The sequence below is a fragment of the Hemitrygon akajei genome, chromosome 14 (genome assembly GCF_048418815.1).
Source record: "Hemitrygon akajei chromosome 14, sHemAka1.3, whole genome shotgun sequence".
Classification (NCBI taxonomy): Eukaryota; Metazoa; Chordata; class Chondrichthyes; order Myliobatiformes; family Dasyatidae; genus Hemitrygon; species Hemitrygon akajei.
This window is the reverse complement of record NC_133137.1, coordinates 78,023,220-78,049,801: the sequence shown is the minus strand read 5'-3', so window position 1 is coordinate 78,049,801 and position 26,582 is coordinate 78,023,220. Positions and strand designations below refer to the sequence as shown.

Here is a 26,582-nt window from a genome sequence, read left to right as displayed (position 1 = left end):
AACATTTGCAAAGTGGTTGAAAATATCTGAAGTAATCCATGCTTTTGTCTATCCTTGTGAGCATTAATCACTAAAATGTCCAACAAAGATGTGTCTTGCACGTTCATACATTTTGTAGCCAAACACTCACGAGATAATACAAATGCAATTACGTTTTTAGGCGGCCTGGGTATATTTAAAATGTAAACTCACACATTCAGTTTCACTATAACAATTTCATCAATTGTCTGTTTTCATTCAATGTTAAGTACGTGAATGTATAAAGTTGTGAATAAGTAAAGTAAGTCCAGAGGAGATCCTGTTCTGGGCTTTTCAGCTCATTTAAATTCAGGATGCACTCCACTCTCCTGGCACTAATTCACAGTTTCTGAGCTGGAGCTTTGTCTGCAACTTGAATAGATTATGCCCAAAGCCAAAGTTGATGAGCAAACTTTTCAAAAGAAGCCCACTGCACTGTAAAATCTTCTGGAGCACAAAACACTGGTGCACAACACTAAGATTGCTTTCACTTGCAGTTTTGCTCATCAAAACGGTAGTGAACTTACCTTTGAAACGACCACTTATTTTTCTTCTTATGAACTGTTCCCATGTTTATGACTACTGTCTTTTTGTTGTAGTGAAAAGGAAAATGACCAAGGAAGATGATTACAAAGAAGACTTCGTCTATGATAAAATGTCTACAGTGGAACGAAGAAAACAGGAAGATGGAAGTTATACCACTGATTTTCAATCCAGTGATCATCAGAGGGACAGAAAATGTCATACTTGTTTTCATCACAGGGGATGGATCTACACTCTGATAATTGGGGTAAATGAACCCACATAAATCTTTACGTAAAATAAATCTATTCTGAGTAAACACGAGTACAACCTCAAAGCTATGGTGATATGCAAATCTGACATTACTTATAAAATTTACTGTGAATATACTGGCATGGGAAGTGGAAGTTATAAGGGACCTAGAAAGGTTGCTTTAGTTGAAATATTATAAAGTCTAGATTAAGCAATATTCACAATAAAAAGGTTAACAATTGGTACGTAGGAAAGTAACCCTTGATAAGTGGCAAAAAGATTCTGTTGTTGAAAACATTTTGTAATGTAATTTTTGTGCTTTTTTATTTAGATGTTGTAGGCAATATATTCTAGGGTGTTTTCTATTGTATTACTCTTGGCACAATGGTAATCACCAGTGTAGTTCAGAGGTTGTGATATTATTGTTAGTGTAAAGTGCTTCTGCATCAGGTAAAAATTACATTTCAATTGTGTTACAGAGTTGCCTTCTGATAGTTACTGGCTTCTCAGTTTATCTGGGAAATGTATCTCCTGATGAAATGGACTACTTGCGTTGTGCTGCAGGTTCAGTAAGCACCATTTCAATGTGATTTCTCGTAGTTTTTTGTCTTAATTCTGCTTAGTTGAAAATACTTCGCAGAGAATGAAATTGTTCTAAAAATATTCAAGCAACGTGTAAATTTGAATTTTAACTTCTTGTTCGTTCAAACTGATTCCTTCATGACTATTTTAAAAATAATTTACGTAAGTCTTTGGTATTAATATTTATTGCATTTTTTGGTATAGGTTTATTATTGTCACATGACCAAGACACAGTGAAATTTGAATTTTAATTTCTTGGTCATCTAAACTGATACCTAAATGACTATATTTGAAATGATTTATTTGTAGTAAGTGTTTGATATTAATATTTATTGGACTTCTTGGAATTGGAATTTGTTTATTAATGTTATGTGTACTGAGATACAGTAAAAAGATTGTCTTGATCAAATCATTACATAGATCAGTGAGTTAGGAAAAGGTAAAACAATAATAATGCAGAATAAAGTGTAAAAGCTACCGAGAAAGTGCAGGCAAACAAGAAAATATACTTCTACTATGTAAAATGATGAATATTAATCCTGGAATACATTAAAAAAATCTAAATTCTTTATCTAGTTTTGGTGTCATGGTAAGTTAGGAGCTAAAAATTTCCAAGCAAACTTTATTCTATACTGCTCCAGAATATGTTTTCTAACTTAATAAAAAACAAACTCTTTGAGAATTTTCCCACTTCATGCTCCTCCCATTCTATGAGTTCTCTAGGTGTGACAATCAATATCTGCTAATTTTAAAATGGAGACTATATGGATCTGTATCAGGAGCATTTCAGACTCATTTCAGTTCAACTTTTCCAGATGACAGAGTGTGTGTGAGACAGAGAGAGCACAAAATAAATGTTTTGGTTAATCTGCTTATTCTTACTGAAACCCTGGGCTATACGAAAAATGGAGGTTAACAATTTGTTTTCAAATATGCTCCTAGTGAAAATAAGCATAAAATATTTCTTTCCATTCAACTTGCTTATATTTTGGGCATTTATTGTACATGTGATAGTAGCTTGTTTTCCTTCTCATAAAACTATTATTTTAATAGCTATTTTCTTTCCTAGTGTATTCCTGCAGCAATTGTTGGGTTTGCTACAGCTAAGAGAAGAGTTAATGCAGTAGGTACATTATTACAAGCTGTATTTTTGACATGGATATTCAAAGATTAAAATTACAGAATATTAATTCATTATTTTCTTTAGTTACCACACCTCCAGCTTCTCTTTATCTCCACGTTCACCATCACAACAACGTGCATGATCTGGTATGGGTGCAAACTGCTCCTCAATCCTGCTGCATTAAATGTAAGTTATCTTTGAATTTCATAAGCTTTTATTAATGAACAATAATAATTATTACAGTTATATGGTAGGAATAATCCAAGTAGGACGTACATGATAAATGGTAGGGCATTGAAGAATGCAGTAGAACAGAGTGATCTAGGAATAATAGTGCATAGTTCCTTGAAGGTGGAATCTCTTTTTCTTTTTAAATCTTTTTATTAATTTTAAACAAAATAAATGAAACATGAATACAAAGAGCTTGAGAGTACATAATTAATAGGTTAAGGTATAAATACAAATAGATGATAATCCATATATAATAACCTCCCAAACTCATAGTAGTTACACAAAATGGAGTAAATAAGAACTCCCCCCCAAAAAGAAAAAAAACCTAACCAACATGGGCCATTGCATTATATCAAATATACACAGTAGCATCAATAACTCCGCACCTCCATCCAAATAATTAAGGATAATAAAAGTAAGGTTTAGGAAAAGTCAGTTTAGCTCATATGAAAATGTTGAATAAATGGTTTCCAAGTTTCTTCAAATTTAACTGAAGGGTCAAAGACAACACTTCTAATTTTTTCTAAACTCAAACAAGAAATAGTTTGAGAAAACCACTGAAATATAGTTGGAGGATTAATTTCTTTCCGGTTCAATAGGATAGATCTTCTAGTCATTAATGTAACAAATGCAATCATCTGCCGGGCTGAGGGGGATAAACAACTATTATCCACCATTGGTAAACCGAAAATTGCAGTAATAGGATGCGGTTGCAATTTGATATTCAAAACTGTTGAAATAATACAGAAAATATTTTTCCAATAATTTTGCAAACGGGGCAAGACCAAAACATGTGGGTCAATGAAGCGACTTCAGAATGACATCTGTCACAGGTTGGATTAACATAAGAATAAAATCGAGCAAGTTTATCCTTGGACATGTGAGCCCTATGTACAACCTTAAATTGTATTAGGGCACGTTTAGCACAAATAGAAGAAGAATTGACTAATTGTAAAATTTTCTCCCACTGCTCAGTGGGTATAAGACAATGAGGTTCTTTTTCCCATTCCTTCTTAATTTTTTCTGATACTCCTGGCTGTATTTTCATGATCATATTATAAATGATGGCTACTAAGCCCTTCTGGCAAGGATTCAGAGCTAACATTTTTTCCGTAATGTCCATTGGACATAATTTCGGAAAAGACTGTAGCATATTATTCAAGAAATTTCTAACTTGCAAGTATCTAAAAAAATGAGTTTTAGCCAAATTGTATTTATTGGATAGCTGTTCAAAGGACATAAAACTGTTATCTAAAAATAGATCACAAAAACGTGTTATACCTTTTGTTTTCCATAATATAAAGGCTTGATCCATAAAAGAGGGCTGAAAAAAAAGTTAGAATAATAGGGCTTGATAAGATAAACTTATTCAAGCCAAAGAATTTACGAAATTGAAACCATATTTATAATGTATGTTTAACTATAGGATTAGTTATTTGTTTATTCAATTTAGAAAAAGCAAAAGGAAGCGAAGATCCTAAAATAGAAAACAATGAGAAGTCTTGTACAGATTTACACTTCAAATTTACCCATTGTGGGCAAGGTGCTATAATGGATTCTTGTGTCCAAAATATTAAATATCGAATATTAACTGCCCAATAGTAAAATCTTAGGTTTGGCAAAGCCAAACCACCTTCCTTCTTAGGCTTCTGTAAATATTTTTTACTTAATCTAGGATTTTTATTCTGCCATACATACGAGGATATTTTGGAGTCAATAATATCAAAAAAAGATTTAGGAATAAAAATTGGTAATGCTTGAAATAAATATAAAAATTTGGGTAATACTATCATCTTGATAGCATTAATTCGACCAACCAATGACAAAGATAATGGGGACCACCTGATTGATTGATTTGTCAAGCAATAAGTTGCTTGATTTGGTCAATTAAAGGTAAAAAATTAACTTTAAATAAATCCTTATGTTTCTTGGTAATTTTAATACCCAAATAAGTAAAATGATCTGTGACAACTTTAAATGGTAAGTGTTGATAGATTGAAACTTGCATATTTAATGGCAATAGTTCACTCTTATTAAAATTCAGTTTGTAGCCAGAAAAGTTACTAAACTGAGCAAGCAAGGATGAAATAGCAGGAATAGATCTCTTAGGGTCAGATATGTATAGTAACAAATCATCAGCATATAATGATAACTTATAAGTCCCTTCCCTATGGGTAATACCAAAAATATTAGGTGATTCACGAATGGCAATGGCTAAAGCAATGTCAAATAATAGGGGACTTAAAGGACAGCCTTGCCTTGTACCACGGGAGAACTGAAAAAAAGGAGATCTCTGATTATTGGTAAGAACTGAAGCCAAAGGTTTATAATATATTAATTTCATCCATGATATAAATTTCAAGCTAAAATTAAAATTCTGCAACATATTAAATAAATATGGCCATTCAACTCTATCGAATGCTTTTTCAGCATCTAAGGAAATGACAGTAGAAGTGGTAGAGACAGGTTCAGTATTGTCATTTAAAGCAAAATTGGATAGGTATATGGACAGGGAAGGAATGGAGGGTTATGGGCTGAGTGCGGGTCAGTGGGATTAGGTGAGAGTAAGCGTTCAGCATGGACTAGAAGGGCCGAGATGGCCTGTTTCCATGCTGTAATTGTTATATGGTTATATGGTTATATAGGCATCATCATCATCATTATGTGCCTTGTTGTATGACGTGAGTGATTGTCGTCTTCCAAAGACCATGATTGTTCTTGGCAAATTTTCTACAGAAGTGGTTTGCCATTACTTTCTTCTGGGCCGTGTCTTTACAAGATGGGAGACCCCAGCCGTTATCAATACTCTTCAGAGATTGTCTGTCTAGTGTCAGTGATCACATAACCAGGACTTGTGATATGCACCAGCTGCTCATACGACCATCCCCCACCTGCTTCCATGGCTTCACGTGACCCTGAGTGGGGGCTAAGCAGGTGCTACACCTTGCCTAAGGGTGACCTGCAGACTAGTGGAGGGAAGGAGTGCCTTACACCTCCTTTGGTAGAGACTTATCTCCACCCTGCCACCTCTATTTAGGCAACATTATTAGATCAACAGTTGAAAGATATAAACCATCAAAGATTCATAATCTTTGTTTCTGAGGTTTGGTGATATCTTCCTTCAAATATAAAAATATTATTTTATTCTCTGTCTCATGGACTCACTTTCAAGGACTCTTCATCTCATGTTCTCGATATTTATTGCTTATTTATTTATCATTATTATTTCTTTCTTTTTGTATTTGCACAGTTTGTTGTATTTTGCACACTTGTTGAACACCCATATTGGTGCAGCCTTTCACTGACCCCATTATGGTTATCATTCTATTATGGATTAACTGCAAGAAGATGAATCTCAGGGTTGTATACAGTGACATATGTGTACTTTGATACTAAATTTACTTTGAACTTTTTAACATAGTTTATAGTATGCAGCAGCTAACAAAGGCAAAGGCACTGTTTATTCCCCTACTTAGAGCTACAAAATCATTAGTAAGCTGAATTTTTGAGTTGTTGGACTCCATATAATGAATGAGGAACCATAGTACTGTTGGTTACGGAGTCCAGGACTTTGATGCAGCAACTATGGAGTGATGATTATATGTTTCCAAGGCAATGAAATTATAATTTTGAGGAGGACTTGAAGGTGATTTAGTTTCCTCGAATTTTCTGGCCTTTAGTTTAGGTCAGGGGTTCTCAACTTGAAGTCCATAGACCTCTCGGTTAATGGTAGGGGTCCATAGCATAAAAGAGGTTGGGAACCCCTGGTTTAGGTGGAAATTGTTGAATCAGATCAGAATCAGGTTTAATATCACCGGCATATGTCATGAAATTTGTTGTCTTTGAGGTAGTAGTACAAAACAATACATAATAATAGAGAAACTACTAAATTACAATAAATATATATGTATGTCAAACAGTTAAATAAATAGTGCAAAAACAGAAATTTAAAAAGAAACTGGCGAGATAGTGTCCATGGTTTCAATGTCCATTCAGAAATCTGAAGACAGAGGGGAAGAAGCTGTTCTTAAATCGCTGAGTGTGTACCTTCAGGATCCTCCTTCCTGATGGTAACAATGAGAAGAGGGCATGTCTGGATGATGGGGGCCCTTAATGATGGATGCCTCCTTTTTTGAGGCACCACTCCTTGAAGATGTCTTGGATACCTCAGAGGCTAGTACCCATGATGGAGGTGACTAATTTTACAAATTGTGGTTAGAAACTGTAGATCAGTTTTTGAAAGTTGTGCATGTTGTAGCCAGTTTGTTAGTGAAGGATTATGAGAATGTTTATAGTGGAAGATTAATGCTAATCAACTGGTCTCCATTGTACTGAAATTGCCAAGTTTCATAAATGATGATGTAGATGAAGGGTTTCTAACCTTTTTTTATGCCATGGACCAATACCATTAAGCAAGGGGTCCGTGGACCCCCTGATGTAGATGCTCTCATTGAAGCTTTGCAGAACAGTCAGTCATGCTCCTGATTTGCGTGCTGTAGATGGCATTACGTTGAAGATTCATTCTGCATTTGGTTGTTTTTCTGCGTAAGGAGTTGGTGGAGGTTCACTATTACAAATCTGGAATATTTTATACTGAGTATCCATGGAGTCATTGGTCAAAGCATCCTAACCCAGTGCTTTGCCCTTGTGACCCATCCACATTCATTCTTATTTTGAACAGTAAATGGATGCCCTATCTTTCTGGTTCTTTTGTCTTTTCCTTCATTTTCTGAAGGGTGACCAGGGCTCAGATGCCACAGTATGGAGGACTTGCCTTGTAGTCCCGGTGACATCTGGCAAGATATGCGACAGGACCTGGTGAACCGCAAAACCTATTGATTTTAATTTTTTTTAACAACATTCAAAGTTGTTTAAAATATTTTGGTTGAAATAACTAAGATCCTGCTTTCTAAAAATAATTTACTTAAAGTACAAACAATCAGACATTCAGTTAGAGGAAAATAAATTAAACAAAATCATTTACATTGCTTTTTGCTTCCTAAACTTTTGCCATCCAATCCATTGTTTTATACAGATTCAGCATAATTTGCCTGCGTTTATAGTCTGTCCCTGTAGTCAAGTCAAGTTTATTGTCATTTTGACCATAAACTGCTGGTACAGTACACAGTAAAAACAAAACAATGTTCCTCCAGGACCGTGGTACTACATGAAACACAAAACTACACTAGACAGCACAAGGCTACACTAGACTACATAAAACAACATAAAAAACTGCACTAGACTACAGACCTGAACAGGACTACATAAAGTGCACAAAACAATGCAGGGCAGTACAATAATTATATAAATAAGACAACAGGCACAGTAGAGGATACATTACAATATAATAATAAATGATCTAGATGTCAGTCTGGACTCTGAGTATTGAGGAGTCTAATGGCTTGGGGGAAGAAACTGTTGCACAGTCTGGTCGTGAGAGCCCGAATGCTTCTTTACCTTTTGCCAGATGGCGGGAGGGAGAAGAGTTTGTGTGAGGGGTGCATGGGGTCCTTCACAACACTGTTAGCTTTGCGGGTGCAGTGTGTGGTGTAAATGCCTATAATAGCAGGCAGAGAGACCCCGATGATCTTCTCAGCTGACCTCACTATCCGCTGCACTATCCCCATTGAAACTAAAGTTGTGGTCTTCCTCTAGAAGGATATAGGATCCAGAAATCTCAGCAGAACTGCTGCTGGACTGGCTCAGTTAAAGGTCTTGGGGTTCACAGTGATACTATTTGCAGTCCAGTTGATAGTGTTAATTCTCTGAAGCATGCAAGTAGATTCAAAGTAGCACGTGTTCAGTCCTGATCCCTAGTGCGTTCTGAGGGAAATGCCCATGTTTTCCAAGTGATTGTTTGAGTTTGCCCCAGGTGCTGAGAATTCCTCCCACATTTCAAAGGTTAAAAGGTTCACTTATTATCCAAGTATGTGCACAGTGTACAACTCTGAGATTTGTCTTCTCCAGATAGCCACGAAACAAAGAAAACCATGGAAGTCGTTTAGAGAGAAACATCAAACCACCCTCCCCCAGCACAAAAGAAGATAATTTGTGCAAAGAGCAACGTCAAACATCCCCCCCCATGCAGAAAAACAAATTATGGAAACAGCAAGAACATCAAACCCCAAACGCCCCTTGCAAAAGATAATAACAAATTGTGCCAAATGGTAACACGAAAGAATGGGCAAAAACACAGAATATGATGTGTGTTCTAGCACAAGAAACAATTTCATCCCAAAACTGAAGAGTCTGTTTCTGCAAGGTATAACTCACTGACCTGTCACATAACTGCTATAATCTGGGATGGAGGTATGCAATTTCATGTAACATTTAAAACAGTATAAATTTTAAAGGGAAGAAAGACATAAGAGTAAAAATAGCAGGGGAGTGATGTCTACAAAAGAGCTGGCATAATTTCCATAAAAAGTGGCTACCAGCGCTGTAGTAGTAGTAGGCCTCTGTTGGTCAGGATTGATCATGATGTTGTGTCCTAGCTGTCTAGATACACAAGCCAGGGCAGTACAATATGGTGAACAAGCTGTTGCCTATGTAGCAAGCTTTCGCCCTCTCCACACAGCTGATGAATCCAAAAGAGTGGCAGAGACCGATATTGTTTGGCACCAACAGCTTCACAGGAGTTGCCAATCAATATTGAACTTATCGTAGGACTGCCCTAGGGATTCCAGCACCAGATTGGTTTCCCCAGGTTTACTCCTGAAGCCTTCCTCATGAGTGGGTATAGATGCAAGACAGCAGAGCCTTGAGATTAGAGATTTTCTTCTCCTAGATGAGCTGCCAACCATGTCTGACCAAAGCGACTGGTTTTAAGGTGCCAGTAACCCATCTTTGCCCCTTCTCCTGAAATGCCCACATGTAAAGGCCAGAAGCTGGACTTGGTTGTCAGGGGCTATTAAAGGCACACGCCTTTAATAGCGGGAGCTTATCAGCAGTATGAACCCCAGCTATAACAATCTTAAGGATCTTTTGTGCTGTGATTATATCTAATACAGATGTTATTTTATAGATGTTACAATATTTAGATATTAAATATAATATCTTTTAGGTTTTCTTTGCACTGCATCTGATCCAGAGTGACAAGTATTTTGTTCTCCTTTACACTTGTGTACAGGAAATTACATTAAATAATCTTGAATTGTCCACAGTTTTCTAAAACCTCAGAAGATAATTTTGCATTTAAGAAATGCGTGATTGACTCTCATGCATTTGTAGAAGCAATATAATTTCCATCTTAACTTAGGATCATTTTAATTTAAACTAAAATTTGAATAAGATGAAAATATATTATTGTGATTATGGGTCAGTGTGACAAAATCTATGGTGAATTAAGAATCATCATTATTCTCTACTCCAGAGGATTCTGCTGTTTTCATTCAACCAGCCAAATTTTAAATGCAGCTTCTGGAAGTTAGTTGGATGGGGTCCACAAAATGGTGGATGTAGTCAGCAAATGAAAGAGCCGATTGTTCAAAGTTTATTCACCAACATTTCTCACTGATCAAAATGCAGTTTAGAGTTTCTGTTTAGAGCAATGATTGTTAAGTATGTATTTATAATGACAATCATTCTACTATCACTTTAGAAGAAATTTACTGCAGTCTTTTTCAAATAAAATCAATTAATAGAGAAGGTGAGATGCTGCTATTAAACTTGGAACAGTCAGCACTCCGAGGGAGGACTATTGCACTATTGTTGAGTGTGTGTCTTCAGGTCCTGTAACTCCTCCTTAATGGTAACAGTGGGAAAAGGGCATGTCCTGGATGATGGGGGTCCTTAATGATGGATGGCCCCTTTTTGAAGTATTACTCCTTGAAGATGTCCTGGATGTTGGGGAGGCTAGTGCCTATGTTGGACAGTTCACAACTTTCCGCAGTTTATTCTGATCCTGAGCGGTAGCCACCCACCCCCGCTCCCTCCATACCAGATGGTGATGCAGCCAGTTAGAATGCTCTCCACAGTACATCTGTAGACATTTGCACGTGCCTTTGGTGACATACTAAATCTCATCAAACTCCTAATGAAATATTCTGGGTATTCTGCCATAAGATTCACACAGGATTTTAATTAAAAAAGAAAACACTTTGTTAGTTAACTTTGCTCATCTGTTGTTTGCATAATGTACAATTTACTTTTTCTTCACAGATAAACTTTAACTTGGTTTTACTTGTCCTTTTGGAAATTCTGATGGCAAGTAAAGTCATCTTGTCAGCAAGGTCCGACACAAAATGCTGTAAGAGAAAGAAAGCAAGTATTCCAGTTATAATGTTTACATTTTCAGAGCAATATGGTTCTTAAATGAAGCATTGATTTTCAGTTTAAGAATAACATTGAAATATGTTTGTGTACTGCTTTTTTTTCCAAATTGATGCAATTAGTTAATATAAACCAAATCTAGAAGTTTATTTTACCATCAAATTCTAGCAGTCAAAACAATTATAACAGGTCATAAACACAAGGAAGTCTCCAGATGCTGGAAATCCAAAGCAACACAGACAAAGTGCTGGAGGAACTCAGCAGGTCAGGCAGCATCTGTGGAAATGATTAAACATTCAACGTTTTGGGCCAAGACCCTTCTTCAGGACTGAGGAGGAAGAGGGAAGATGCCAGAATAAAAGGGTAGGGGGAGGGGAAGGAAGTCGAGTCCTGAAGAAGAGACTCAGTCCAAAACGTCGACTGTTTATTCATTTCCATAGATGCTGCCTGGCCTGCTGGATCTCTCCAGCATTTTGTGCGTGTTGCAAAGGATTAATATGCTGCGCTGTATAGAGTAAGAGTGGTGAAGTCTCTGAGACTCCATTTTCTTTCTTGCTTGTTTGGGGAATGCGTTCTAATCTTATATGAGTTTATCACTAATAAAATCTACTCTATCTGCAGGTGCTGTCATACAACGAAACAACATTCTTTTGTCACATAAAGTTCCCATCTCGTACTCTGAAGTCCTATTCAGTAAGTAGATAATATTAAGTATCTATAAAGCTTGAAAGTGATGTTTTGCTAATTATTGTTTTTGTGAAAATCTAATACAGTCAGCCCTCCTTATCTGTGGATTCCACATGCGTGGATTCAACCAACTGCGGATGGGGAAGTTCTTTCTCCAGCACTCGTTGCTTGAGCATGTACAGACTATTTTTTTGTCATTATTCCCTAAACAATACAGTATAACAACTATTTACATAGCATTTACATTGTATTGGGTATTATAAGTAATCTAGAGATGATTTTAAAGTACAAGCAGTCCCCAGGTTATGAACGAGTACCGTTCCTGAGTCCGTCTTTAAGTCGGATTTGAAGTCGGAACAGATACATCCGGTATTATTTAGTGTCAGTTAGTCAAACGTTTGTCTTAGTATATAGTATATATTTTACCTTTCTATGCATATAAAACACTTAAGAAATGTGTGTATTTCAATAATTAAGTCACTGCGTTGCTTAGAAATAATTGTAGCTTTCATCGGGGCAGGACCTTTCACATGCTCCATTAAAATTGTTCTGATCGTTGACCGACTGTAGCCTAACACTTTTCCAATGACCGATGGCATTTCACCTCTTTCCGATCACTTTATTATTTCCACGTTATTTTCAATCATGATCGTCATTATTTTCATGAACATAAACACTGCAGATTCAGAGCTGCACCAGGTCCTAATGTCTACCGCACTGAGACAGGTTAAATAAGGTCCAGGGTTCCGCTGGGTCCTAAAGAATACCGTACTGGTTCAGGTTAAATAAGGGACTTGAGCATCCGCGTTTTTTGGTATCTGCGGAGGGTCCCGGAACCAATCCCTGCAGATAAGGAGGGCCGAATGTAATTTAGTATTTTTCAGTGAGATCTTATCTGCTGGGTATTCAAATATGTAAATACTTAATTTTGTTTTTGTGCTGTGTATTAGAGTTACTAATTCATCCCTCTGCTCAGGAGTGTGACCGGATAGTGTGATGTAATGTTTGTTTCTATAGGATGGGGAAAGGACAAAATGGGTAATAAATCAGTTACAGATATACCACACTGTACAAAAGTCTTAGGTACATAGATATAGCTAGGGTGCCTAAGACTTTTGCACAATACTGTACTTGTCAATGTGGAGCAGACAGTGAGATTATAAATCTGGCGGAAGAAAAGTATGCTGGGAATGGCGAGGATGGGCGCCATGGGAGTGGTGTGGGACAGGCGTCAGAGGTGCTCACCTGTCTTGTAAAGACTTTGTCCAGAAGAAGGCAATGGCAAACCACCTCTACAGAAAAATTTGCCAAGAACGATTGTGGTCATGGAAAGACCATGAATGTCCACAGCATATGACACGGCACATAATGATGCTGATGTTGGGTAGTCTCCAAGTTAGAAGAATTGCCTGAATCATGGAAGATGTGAGGGTGGAGATTTGAACATGTTGATCAAACAATTGCTGATTTCACACCTACAAAGGTATTGGGTGTCTGAGTAATTAAGGTCTTATGGGGTTGAGATCAAGATCAGGGATGACGGAGGTTGTCCTTGCTTTATACAGAGGTCTAGAAGAATTAGCCGTAATTAAACTGACTCAGTTTATCGGTGCATTAGAGCAATGTGCTTGCCATGGGATTAGTTGTGGAATGGTTACTTGGGAGACAATGCAGATTAATTTGACCCAGAGTGGTCCAGGAGGACTGTTACATGGGCATTGTCCTAACCCAGTGCCTAACTGATTTGAAAGTTGTATCTGGCATGCAAGGATGGCATGTGCTGGGCTGAATTTTAAATGGGATGGTGCTTGGAGATAGTTGTAATTGCGTTAGTTTCCATTGTGTGAAAGAATATTTGGCCATTGCTGGAGCAGATTTGGAGGTGATTTCAAGAAGCAGAGTTGAGGTGGCAGAGACTGGGCCCAAGAGCAAGGTAAGGCCGATGTTTGACCAATTTAAACTCCAGGCCAGACTGGAAAGTTTGGGCTTGGGCCGAATCAGGGTGGTGGGTCCCAGGCCAATTTAACCGCTGGGCCATATTGAAAAGGTCAAGTTGTTGGGGTCAGAGGAGAGGGACAGACTGGTGGTCATCTATCTGCTTGGTGAGGTTTACTTGTATCTGCACTTAACTGAGGCTGTGACCTTCAACTAATGGGCTCCTGAATCGGCTTTGTGGCTATGGACACACTTTCATGTACTTTAGTTCTGAATTATTATTTGCTTATATTTATTGTTTGCACAATTTGTTTTTTTTTTGCACGTTGGGTGTTTAACAGTCTTCTTTTAGTGGTTTCTGTTGAATTTCTTTGTTTTGTGGCTGCCCATAAGGAGACGAATCTCGAGGCTGTATATAGTAAAAATACTTTGATAATAAATGTACTTTGAAGTTTGAACTTCTAGATCTTAATCTTCCATTTTCTGGAGAATTTTCTAGCAAGAACCTCATTTGTCTCAATCTTTCTAAGAACTGCATTCTTGGAATTCAGCTAACATTCCTGGCAAATGTGAGCTGCTGAGCATCAATTGGTATGGAGCCCAGAACCTCGCAGGAATCCACTTTTTGAAATATCATCCATTTCCTGAGTACAAATTGGTTATATTTGGTTATAAGAGACACCTGTGTCTCCGCGATACTTTTAAGCCTGGGTTTTTAAAAACTGGTAGAAGTTTGAAGGTGGGAGGTGTTGAAGGAGTGAAGTTACATCACAACCATGGAAAGGAGAGATACATTTGCAATCTAATTATAATGGCTTGGGTAATATAGCTCAAAGTTCGAAGTAAATTTATTATCAAAGTACATGTATGTCACCGTATACAACCCTGAGATTCATTGTCTTGAGGGCATACTCAATAAGTCCATGGAATAACAGCCATAAAAGAATCAATGAAAGACTGCACTAGCTAGGGCATTCAACCAGAGTGCAAAATACAACAAATTGTGCAAATACAAAAAGAAATGAGTAATAATAATAATAATAATAATAATAATAATAATAATAATAATAATAATAATAATAATAAATCAATAAGTGATAAATATCGAGCCCTTGAAAGTGAGTCCATCTTTCAAGGTTGGGGCAAGTGAAGTTGAGTGAAGTTATCCCCTTTAGTTCAAGAGAGTCTGATGTTTGAGGGGTCATAACAATTCTTGAACCTGGTAGTGTGCAATACTTTGAAGACAGCTTGTCCTGGGCGGTGGGGGGTGGGGGGTGGGGGGGGGGTCACTGATCATGGATGCTGCTTTCCTGCCACAGTCTTTTGTGGGCAATGAGGCTTGGAGCTCTAAGGTGTTAGGACTAAAGCTGTTTGGACTAACATCATGACATAATGACCATAAGGTATAGGAGCAGAATTAGGTCATTTGAAACATAGTGTTAGAAATGTAGAAACATAGAAAACCTACAGTGCAATACAGGCCCTTCGGCCCACAAAGCTGTGCTGAACATGTCCTTACTTTGGAACTGCCTAGGCTTACCCATAGCCCTCTGCTTTTCTAAGCTTCATGTACCAATCCAGGAGCCTCTTAAAAGACCCTATTGTTTCTGCTTCCACCACTGCCGCCAGCAGCCCATTCCACACACTCACCACTCTCTGCGTAAAAAACTTACCCCTGACATCTCCTCTGTTCCACCATTTCATCATGGCTGATCCAATTTTCCTCTCAGACCCAATCTCCTGCCTTCTTCATGCCTTGACCATCAAGAATCTATCAACCTCTGCCTTAGATATACATAAAGACTTGGCCTCCATAGCTGCCTGTGGTAAAAATTTCACAGGTTTGCATAACATGACTCCTTTTTAAATGGCTGGATTAAACAGTTTATCGACTGTCAATCTTTTCTCTGCAGGTGGTGGAAGTGATTGTGGCAATTTGTGCAGTGTTTGGTGGAATTATTGCTCTAAACATGGGTGCCTTGGTTCCTGGGCCTTACCTCTCGGTGACGTTCTTTTGGATTTTGGCTGCAGTAAGTCAAACTGTCGCTCAGTTGTACATTATGTTAATTTTATGTTATCATCATCAGTAAAACACCACTGCAAATACTGGTATTGGGAGGAAAAATGATTTTATGTACAAAATGTTCTTTCTAATTCGGACAGCTGTTTAGGTGGGTAAAAGACTGTAAGCACATCTGTTAACTAAACAGTAGAAAATTGAACAGTTCTGCTGAAGGGTCTTGGCTCAAAACATTGACTGTACTCTTTTTCATAGATGCTGCCTGGCCTGCTGAGTTCCTCCTGCATTTTGTGTGTGAGAGCGTGAACTAACACGTGATTGGCTGTGAGTGGCCCAGAGTGTATGTAAAGTGCTCTCATTGGCCTATTGAACGCTTACTATCATAGTGACTGCTCTTGAGAAGCGAGGTCTGAGAGGTATTGGCTGGACAACTTCCACTAAGGCTGCACTTCAGGGACTGAGGAACCCACTGATATACCTTTGCACCATCCAGTGGTTACATCTGTGTGCAGGCAGCACACACAAAATGCTGGAAGAACTCAGCAGGCCAGTCAGCAAACAATCTGTGCACAGGTTTTCTTAACTTTTGTTTTCAAAGTTCAGAGTTCAAAGTAAATTTATTATCAAAGTACATGTATGCCACCAAATGCAACCTTGAGATTCATTGTCTTGTGGGCATACTCAACAAATCATGAGATTTCATATCAGAACACGTTCTGTTGTATTCTTCACTACACCTTTGATGTGATTGTTTTATTTTCCAGTGTTTTCCTGGAGCTATTGCAAGTCATGTTGCAGCAGAACATCCTTCCAAGTTCATAGTAAGTTGAAATATGTGATGAATTTCTATGATTCAGTTGCTTTATTTTCATCAGAGATTGCCCCGAGGTACGTAGTATGTTCACTTTTACAACAAGTTGTGATTTGTTTGTTGGGTTGTTTGTCGAACCTGATGGTTAAATCATCAAGGTTTCGTCTCCTGCTTAGCCTCCTGATCAGGGTCACGTGAAGCCATGAGAGCAGGTGGTGGGTGGTCGTATGGCGGGGTGGGGAGGCAAGGCAGGTGGTACAGCTTGCCCTAGGATGACCTGCAGAATAGCAGTAAGAAGGAGTGCCTTACACCTCCTTTGGTAGGGATGCATCGCCACCCAATTATCATCTGGATATGTCACCATATACAACCCTGAGATACATTTTCTTTCAGGCATTCACAGTAAACACACTAGAATCATAGCTTAGCTACCTGTTATTAAAATTCTGTACGACGTAAGATTGGGAATCTGTATCACTGCACCAACTGAGCTGGAACCACACTCAGGTCAAGATTGCGGTTGGATGTTGTAACACATTGGGGAGTAGTGGGTGTGGGCAGATCATTACTTTCAAGGCCATTGTTATTCATAGTGAAACTATTCAAAATAAATCTAATTGATATTTATAGCCTTTGACACTTTGGCCTACTTTTGTAGATCAAAAATATAGTTCTGATAATTAACTAGGATTTGATGCCAGGTTTAATGTTAGCACTGGGATTATATTCCTGAAGTGAACTTCAGTCGTGTCTCTAGATCTGTATGTACTAATGAGCTTATTTCCATCGGACTTCTGAGCTCTTTGAAAGAGTACCTTGATGAAACGTTGTTGTTTTTAAAGCAATAAAATTAACAAAAGGAAAAAAAATATGTATTATACAAACTGTACAACATCTTGCAACATATTTACACGTACAATATGCTGGAGGAACTCAGCAGGTCGGGCAGCATCCGTGGAAACGAGCAGTCAACATTTTGGGCCGAGACTCTTCGTCAGGACTGAAGGGGGGGGGGGGCAGGGGCCCTATAAGTAAGGTGGGGGGAAGGTGGGAAGGAGAAGGCTGGTAGGTGCCAGGGAATTACCGGAAGTTGGAGAATTCGATGTCCATATATGGCCTCCTCTACAGCCATGATGAGGCCAAACTCAGGCTGGAGGAGCAACAACTCATATACCATCTGGGTAGTCTCCAGGATGCTGCCCGACCTGCTGAGTTCCTCCAGTGTGTTGTATGTGTTGATTTGACCACAGCATCTGCAGTGTACTGAGCAACACACACAAACTACTAGAGGAACTCAGCAGGCCAGGCAGAATAATTTCCTAACATGACAAATGTAACAACTATTTTCAAAGTCAGAGGTTCTGTAGGTTCTGATTGTCCTTGTACATATAAATAATAAATTATGATTTCCATGTAGTTATCCACGTTGTAAATAGACTATATGTTTTGTATGAGTAAGGCAAATGCGATGTTAGCATTCATTTCAAGAGGACTAGAATATAAAAGCACGGATGTAATGTGAGGCTTTATAAAGCACTGGTGAGGCATCACTTGGAGTATTATGAGCAGTTTGGGCCCCTTTTCTAAGAAAGGATGTGCTGACATTGGAGAGGGTTCAAAGGAGATTCATGAAAATGATTCTGGGATTGAAAGGCTTGTGATATGAGGGGCGTTTAATGGCTCTGGTTCTGTACTCACTGGAATTTAGAAGAATGAGAGATTACCTCATTGAAACTACTGAATGTTTAAAGGTCTTGACAGATTGGATGTGGAGAGTATGTTTCCTATGGTGGGGGAACCTAAGACCTGAGGATACCGTCTCAGAATTGAGGGGCATTCTGTGAGAACAGAAATGAGGAGGAACTTCTTTAGCCAGACAGTGGAGAATCTGTGGATTTCATTGCTACAGGCGGCTGTGGAGGCCAAGACATTGGCTATATTTAAGGTAGAGGTGATAGATTCTTGATTAGTCAGGCCGGCTGGTGGCACAATGGCATCAGCGCGGACTCCGGAGCGAAGGCTCCCAGGTTCGAATCCAAGTCGGGCCACCCCCGAGCACGCTTTCCATCTGTGCCAGGTTGTGCGTCAAGATAGCCGCTCGGCCTCGTAAAAAATACAAGGGTCAAGTCAGGAACGTTCATATCGTGACCTGGTTAATCCGAAAGGAGACCAATCCTGACACCACGCGCCAGACAAGAATGGCTGACTGTCTGGTGCGACACGCTTTAAAAAAAAATCGGGATGAAGGGATACGGGGAGAAGGTAGGAGGCTGAGGCTGACGGGAAAATGGATCAGCCATGATGCAGATTTGAATGGCCGAATGGCCTAATTCTGCTCCTAAATCCTATGTAATTCACTTATCACAGCAACTTATCAATGATTGCAAACAAAGGAACATCCTACCAATGGACCCTTTTGATCATTATTGGCATTTATTTTGTTTATATTTAGATAGAAGCCTTAATTGCGATAAGCAGTGTTACAAGTCCAATGCTATTCACAGCCTCTGGCTACCTATCCTTCAGTGTTATGAAGCTGATTGACATCTTTGAGCAGAGTTCAACAAGTTTGTTTGTAAGTATGTCAACTGAGGAGGAAAGGCATCTTTTATTATTGTATCTTTAAATTAAATTTAACACTGAAGTGTTAAAGTGCTAGATATTACATAGGTAAATTCAATGTTGAATGATGTCCTCAAATTAGCTCCTTCAAAGTGTAAAATAAAGCTGAGAATATTTAAGGTACATATGCAATAAGCTCCTCCTGTCTATATAGTATAATTTATTTACATATTTTTTAGATTTTATTGAGATGTAGCACAGAGTAGGCCGTTCTGACCCTTTGAGTCACACTGCCTAGCAACCCCTGATTTAACCCTTGCCTAATCATGGAACAAATTACAATGACCAATTAACCTACCAATCGGTACACCTTTGGACTGTAGGAGGAAACCGGAGCACTCAGAGGAAACCTACATGGTCATGGGCAGAACCTACAAACTCCTTACAGGCACTGGCAGGAATTGAACCTGGGTCGCTGGTATTGTAATGTATTGTGCTATACCTACCATGCCATGTTGAAGAGGAGTTTATTGTTTCATTTGTTTTTGGGATCCTGACTGAGAGATTTGTATCACATGACCACATCGGTCGAATTTTGTCTTTAACCACTCTCCAGAGCTGTCGTAGCAACATTATCACTTGAATCTGCCTTTTTTTTAATTCAAAGAAATGTTACTCTTTCTGCAGAATTATTTCAGTTAAGCATTCCTTGGATATAGAGGGCTGTAGTTCCGGTGCAGGTTGATGGCAGTAGGCAGTTTAAATAGTTCAGCAAGGACTAGATGGGCTGAATAGCCTGTTTCTGTGCTATATTTTTCCCTGACTCTATTGTAATGTAAATTTATCCATATTTCTTATTACAGCCGTCTTATGACATCCTGGTATTTGCTCTAATGCTTCTGCTGCTGGTTCAGTCCAGTCTGATGCTTGCCACAATCGTCCACTGTGTGAACTACAACATGCAGGTTAAATATTACGAGTCAATGTGGAATACGTCAGACTTCCCAAAGGAGAGCTGTAAGACAGTTGAGGCAAGTATAAAAATCCACAAATGAATGCCCAATAAATCAAAGCCAGTGGCCTCTACTTGGTGGTTTATGACAGGAATGTAAATATAGGAGAACTACAGATACAGTTTGTATCTAGCACTTCATGACTGAAAAGTTGTAAGGGACTTTGTAAGATTTCTATTCCTAATTCCTCAAGGTTGTTATAGTCTGGGGTGGTAGTGGGGATAAGCTCACTATTAAATGCTCCCAATGGCATGCATCTCAAATAGCCTCTGACAACAAGTCCAGCTCCTGGCCGTCACATGTGGCTTAAGCCTGATGGAACTGTTTCTGCTGGCAGGAGAAGGGACAAAGGCGGGTACCAGTCGCTTCAGGCAGCCAAGGTTTGGAGATCACTTAGTAGAAGGAAAACTCTGATCTCAAACCTCCAGTCCTTGTGGCTATAGCCACTCATGGGGAAGGCTTCGGGAGTAAACCCCAAGAGGAAATCTGGAGCTGGAGTCCCTAGGGCAGTCCTATGTTGAGTTCAATGCTGACTGGCAACTTCTGAGACGCTGCTGGTACCAACCTGTATCAGTCTCTGTTGCTCCTTTGGATTCATCAGAAGTGTGGAGAGGGGAAGCCTGCTACATGGGCAACAGCTTGCTCTCCATATCCTACTGCCCAGGCTTGTGTATCACGTAGACAGCTGGGACGCAACATCCATGGTCAATCCTGACCAATTCATGAAATATATTTTGGTTTTGAATAAGGAATTAACAAAATATTTTATTTTGCATTTGCTAATATTACAAGCAAAAACAATCCCTTCAAAGTTAATCCAAAAGCAAAATACTGTAAATTCTGGAAATCTGAAAATAACAATAGAAGTACGAGAAATAATGGAGCAGGAAGCACTTATAGAGAGTCAATGAGTTAATGTTTTAGTATGAAAGCTTATCACAGCATGGGCCCAAACTATGCCTGCCTCTTTGTCAGCTATGTAGAACAGTCTATGTTCGAAGTCTTCCCCGCTTATACTCCCCAACTCTTCCTCCGCTACATTGACAACTGCATTGACACTGCTTCATGGACCCATGCTGAGCTCGTCAATTTCATCAGTTTCACCTCTAACTTCTACCCTGCCCTTAAGTTCATTTGGGTCATCTCTGACACCCCCTTCTCCTTTCCTGATTTTTCAGTCTCCATCTCTAGAGACAAATTGTCAACCGACATCTTTTATAAACCTACTGATCCCTGTAGTTATCTCGACTATAACTCTTCTCTCCCTATCTCCTGTAACAATACTATTCCCTCAGTTTCTTCACCTTCGCTGCATCTGTTCCCAGGACATGGCTTCCATTCCAGGAAATCAGAGATGTCCTCCTCCTTTAAAGCACGGGGATTATCTCCCTCTACTATTGATGCTGCCTTCACCTGCATCTCCTCCATTTCCTAAACGTACATGCTCACCCCATCTTCTCACCATCATAGCAGTGAAAGAGTCCCTCTTGTCCTTACCTACTACCCCAACAGCTTCCACATCCAACACATTATCCTCCACAACTTCCGCCATCTCCAAAGGGACCCTACCACTAAACACATCTTTACCTCCCCCCTCTGATTTCCGCAGGGATCGCTCCCTCCACGATTCCCTTGTCCATTCGTCCTCGAGACTAATATCCCTCCAGGCACCTATCACTGCAAGTGGCCTAAGTGCTACACCTGCCCATATACCTCCTCTGTTCAGGGCTGCAAACAGTCCTTCTGGGTGAAGCAATACTTCACCTACAAATCTGCTAGGGTCATCTATTGTGTTCGCTGCTCCTGGTGTGGCCTCTTTTACACTGGTGAGACCCATCATAAATTGGGGGATGACTTTGTCTAGCACCTCTGCACCATCTGTCACAAGCAGGACTTCCCAGTGGACAAACATTTTACATCCAATTCCCATTCCAACGTGTCGATGCATGGCCTGCTTTTGTGCCAAGATGAGGCCACTCTCAGGATGGAGGAGCAATACCTTATATTCTGCCTGGATACCCTCTAACCTGATGGCATGAATATCGATTTCTCCTTCCAGTGAAGGAAAATTCACACTCCCATCCCCTATTCCCCACTCTGACCCGTTACTTCTTCTCACCTGCCTATTTCTTCCCCTTGGGTCCCCTTCCCCACCCCTTTCTTCTCTGGTTCACTCTCCTCTCCTATCAGATTCTTCCACTCCAGTCCTTGACCTTTCTCACCTATCACCTTCCAGGCAGCCTCCTTCCCTCCGTCCACCTTTTAATTCAGGAATCTCCTCATCCTTCTCCGGCCTGAAACGTCGACTGTTTACTCTTTCCTAAAGAAGCTGCCTGACCTGCTGAATTCCTCCAGCGTTTTGTGTGTGTGAACCTGAAATGTTGGCCTCTATTCCTTCATTTATAGATATTGCATCCGCTGTTATTTCCAGCATTTCCATTTTTATTTCAGCCTGACTTGGTCCCTTTGTTACTCCAACTAATTAAAAATTATACTTGTCGCCTAGATACCCAAATCTGCCACAAAGGACTTTGACAAAGACAAAGCATGGAAAGCAGTAATGGTTCAGATGGTTCAGTAGGAACAAGGTGTTTCCCGGATGAGCCTTCAAATTACAGTACCAACAATTGATGTGTAATTTTGTTTTTTTTAAATCATTGATCGTTTCTGAGCATGATACCATCCCAATGTGAAAGCTTGAGGGAAGCATTGTAAATAATATAATTTTTGTTCAATTAGTTTAGAATTTCTGTACCAGACTGACATTAACAACACCGATCTGTATCCTTAAAAACTAGTTTCACTTAAGTTAACTGCAAAATTGCATTTTATATCATGTCGCTCTAATTTACACTGTGACTGATTTTAATTCAGGTCATGGGTTCCCAACCTGAGGTTCACAGATGCCTCGGTTAATGGTAAAGCTCCATGTCATTAAAAAACTTGGGAACCCTGGACTTAGGTTGATTTTGAATTGTGTACCAGAATAATTGGAAATATATATATAAGCAATGATGAATACTAATTCTGCTTTTATTTTTTTGCTGATAAAAGCAACAATAAAACTTAATATTTCAGTACAAATCAAACAATTTAGAATTTCCTGAGAATGTGAGTTACAGGGAAAGTTTGAATTGGTTATGACTTTATTCCCTAGAAAGTAGGAGATTGAGGGGAAATTTGATAGAGGTATATAAAATTATGAGGGGTATAGATAAGGTAAATGCAAAGAGGCTTTTCCCGCTGAGGTTGGGTGGGACTACAACCTGAGGTCATGGGTTAAGGGTGAAAGGTGAATTGTTTAAGGGGAACATGAGGGGGAATTTCTTCACTCATAGGGTGATGAGAGTGTAGAACGAGCTGCCAGCACAAGTGGTGGATGCAGGGTTGGTTTCAACATTTAAGAGAAATTTGGATAGATACATGGATGGGAGGGGTATGGAGGGCTATGGTGCAGGTGGAGATTGATGGGACTAGGCAGATTAATAGTTCAGCATAGGCTCGATGGGCTGAAGGGCCTGTTTCTGTGCTGTAATGCTCCATGACTCTATGATGTTTAGCATTAATTGACACCTGCCCAACTTGCTACATAGTCTGTCTTTTTTGCAATTTTACAATCTAGTTCTGTTAAAGAATGAGTCATGGTAATTAGTTAAGAATTAACAGTCCTGAAAATTAATTACAACCTACTGCAAAGTTAGCTCTTGTGGACTTGTTTGAGTTCTCAAACCAGCTAAGAATCTCTGTATCAGGTTCAATAAGTATAGTTTGATTAGCTTTGCTGTGGTGGAAAATGAACTTAAGATGAGAAAAGGGAAGCGGGAGCATTGAGGGAGATTTCAATCTTATCATAGTTGGGTGAGATATAATTGAAAAGCTTATACTGCATTTCATGCATCACACAGCTATCTTTGCTCCTTCAGTTGACTCAGCCATAATACATAAAATAACTTTTTATACATTTTTGGGACAAAGAATACAATTTCACCAATGTGTAGCATTTTACTTTCAATTTAAGATCTTATGGAGGATTGTGCGATTGGCAAGTGTCTTGTCACAGATTGCTCATCCAGAGACCCTTTTCACCTTCCTTGGGTCTGGTGGTCTCATCTGTTGGGTATTTTTGGTATTAATAACAAAATACTCAATAACCAATGACTTCTCTGCTCAAACCCAAGTTGGAGATGCCGTAGAATGGAGCCTCTGGTAAATACTAACTGGTTACTGTCTCTGTTTTATTCAATATACTGCTGCTGAGATCTTTGTCTTGGTGAAGCTGAGACAGTGTTACTAGGAGTAATGTCTCTTAACCCATGAAGCTCTGCTCTCTAGTGCCAGCTTACAGTCATGTCTGACTTTAGCAGCAGGAAACTGAACCTTTCTTAATCACGTCAACTCTTGAAGTAGATATTGATATGAACCTCCCACCTGCTCTGATGTTCAATAAGATCATGGGTGTTCGTTTATGTCAGTCTCACTTTTCTGCTTTTACCTCAGCATCCTTGATGACCTTAATCAATATTTGATCTTTGCTGTGAATAAACTCACTAACTGAGTCTCCAGAGCTCTCTTGAGTAGCGAATTGCAAAGCTTCACTACCTCCGGATGAGGAAATCCCTTCTCATCTCAGCTCCGAATGCCAGTTCTCTCATTAAGCCCTCAAATCTTGTAAGAATTAAGAATCTTTCAACAAAATAATCTCACATTTTTCAAGTTCAAGTTTAAATGTCATTCAACCAAAGTTCAAAGTACATTTAATATCAAAGTACGTATGCATTATACAATGTTGAGGTTCATCTTCAAACAGGCAGCCAGAAAACAAGAAACCCCAAAGCACCCATTAAAAAAAGACTGACAAGCGCTCGATATTGCAGTGCAGAGGAGAGTTACAAGGATGTTGCCTGGATTGGGGAGCATGCCCTATGAGAATAGGTTGAATGAACTCAGCCTTTTCTCCTTGGAGCGACGGAGGATGAGAGGTGACCTGATAGAGGTGTACAAGATAATGAGAGGCATTGATCATGTTGATAGTCAGAGGCTTTTCCCCAGGGCTGAAATGGCTAGCACGAGAGAGAAAAAATCATGCAAACAATAAAATTTAGCAAATAGCTTTTAGAACAAAAATGAGTCCTCAGACTCAAAGCCCGGAGCATCCACAGCAGGCCCACAGCCTCAGCCTCAGCCTCAGTTCAGCCAGTAGCAGAGTAAATGTCACAGAGCCTGCAGACACAGAGCCCGGAGCAGCCAGAGTAGGCCCACAGCCCCAGTGAAGTGCATGATAGGGTAAGCCATACATGGATACCCATTAATTCAGCCAAATGGAACAGCATTGCTCCGGGGCCAAGATGAGTAACAAAGTACCAATAGTCATACACAGCGCAAGGCACATACAGCATACATAAGATAACAAGCACATATAGATAGCAAGCACGCTTAAAGCAAATATGGGCACAATCTGTTTAAAAATTCCTCACAGGATAAACTCCATATCCTCGGAATCAATCTGGCCAAGCTTCATTGCATTCTGTCTATTGCAAGTATATCCTTCACTGAGTGTGGAGACCCGCCCTGTACATTATATTCCTGACGCACTGGCATATTTTGTGAAATTTGTTGTTCTTCCACAGCAGTACAATGCAATCCATAATAATAGAAAAAATATATGCGAATTACAGTGAGTAACTTAATTATTTAATTTAACTATTATATACATATATTTAAAATAGTTAAATTAAATATGTAGTGCAAAAATAAAAAAAAGTTAGTGAGGTAGTGTTCAAGGGCTCAATGCCAATTCAGAAATCTGATGGCAGAGTGGAAGAAGCTGTTCCTGAATCACTGAGTGTGTGCCTTCAGGGTCCTGTACCTCCTCTATTATGGCAGTAAGATAGCCATTCTTCAAATTATCTTGTGATAAAGTCAATGTATCTTGCATTTCTGATTACTTGCTGAAACTTTGAGTGATCCCACTTCTTGCAGGACAAGCTCCTTCATGATCTTCAGATGCAGGTGATTAGACTTTAGGGATTTATTAACTTCCAATTCTAATAATTTCTCTTTTTAGCTAATACTATTTTCTTTCCATTCCTCATTCATTACAGACCTTGGGCGGCTTCCTGTGTTGTTTTCCATCAAAACAATTTTTTTTTAAAAAACTTTCTTTTATTTCCTTATTGCCTGATGTAATTTCTCCAGTTTATGTCTGTAAGAAATCCATTTTAACTCTTCCTAATCTTTTCCTTTGAACATATTTATAAAAGCTTTAACTGTCTGTTTTTTTATGTTTTTACTATATAGCTTTTTAACTCTAATTAATTTCTTGTCCTTTTTAGAAATTTTAAGGTTTCTCAATTTACAGTTTTGTTGCTTTTTGCTGGCCACATTGCAAGACTATCTGTAATAAGCTCTTCAGGTCTATGGGGGGGGGGGGGGGAAAGCCTGAGAACGTTAGGCTCTGAGGTTGTTAGAGCACCTGAACTGGTTAATTGTTGTTTAATAGGAGTCATTAATTGTTTAGCGCTCCTTGCATTATTCTCAGGCGAAAGCAGTCTCCTA

The 26,582-nt window shown here is 39.1% G+C and overlaps 1 protein-coding gene across 1 annotated transcript; it reads left to right on the top strand.

Annotated features, from left to right (window-relative positions):
- The first annotated feature begins 419 nt into the window (after window positions 1-419).
- mlc1 (modulator of VRAC current 1) lies at window positions 420-26,436 on the top strand. The gene is made up of 12 exons (XM_073066381.1): window positions 420-532; window positions 618-808; window positions 1,272-1,361; window positions 2,444-2,497; window positions 2,582-2,683; window positions 10,889-10,990; window positions 11,621-11,692; window positions 15,535-15,651; window positions 16,406-16,462; window positions 18,905-19,027; window positions 19,878-20,045; window positions 22,534-26,436. The coding sequence occupies exons 2-12, from the start codon at window positions 629-631 to the stop codon at window positions 22,606-22,608; spliced, it is 1,140 nt and encodes a 379-aa protein (XP_072922482.1). The 5' UTR covers window positions 420-532; window positions 618-628; the 3' UTR covers window positions 22,609-26,436.
- The last annotated feature ends 146 nt before the right edge of the window (window positions 26,437-26,582 follow it).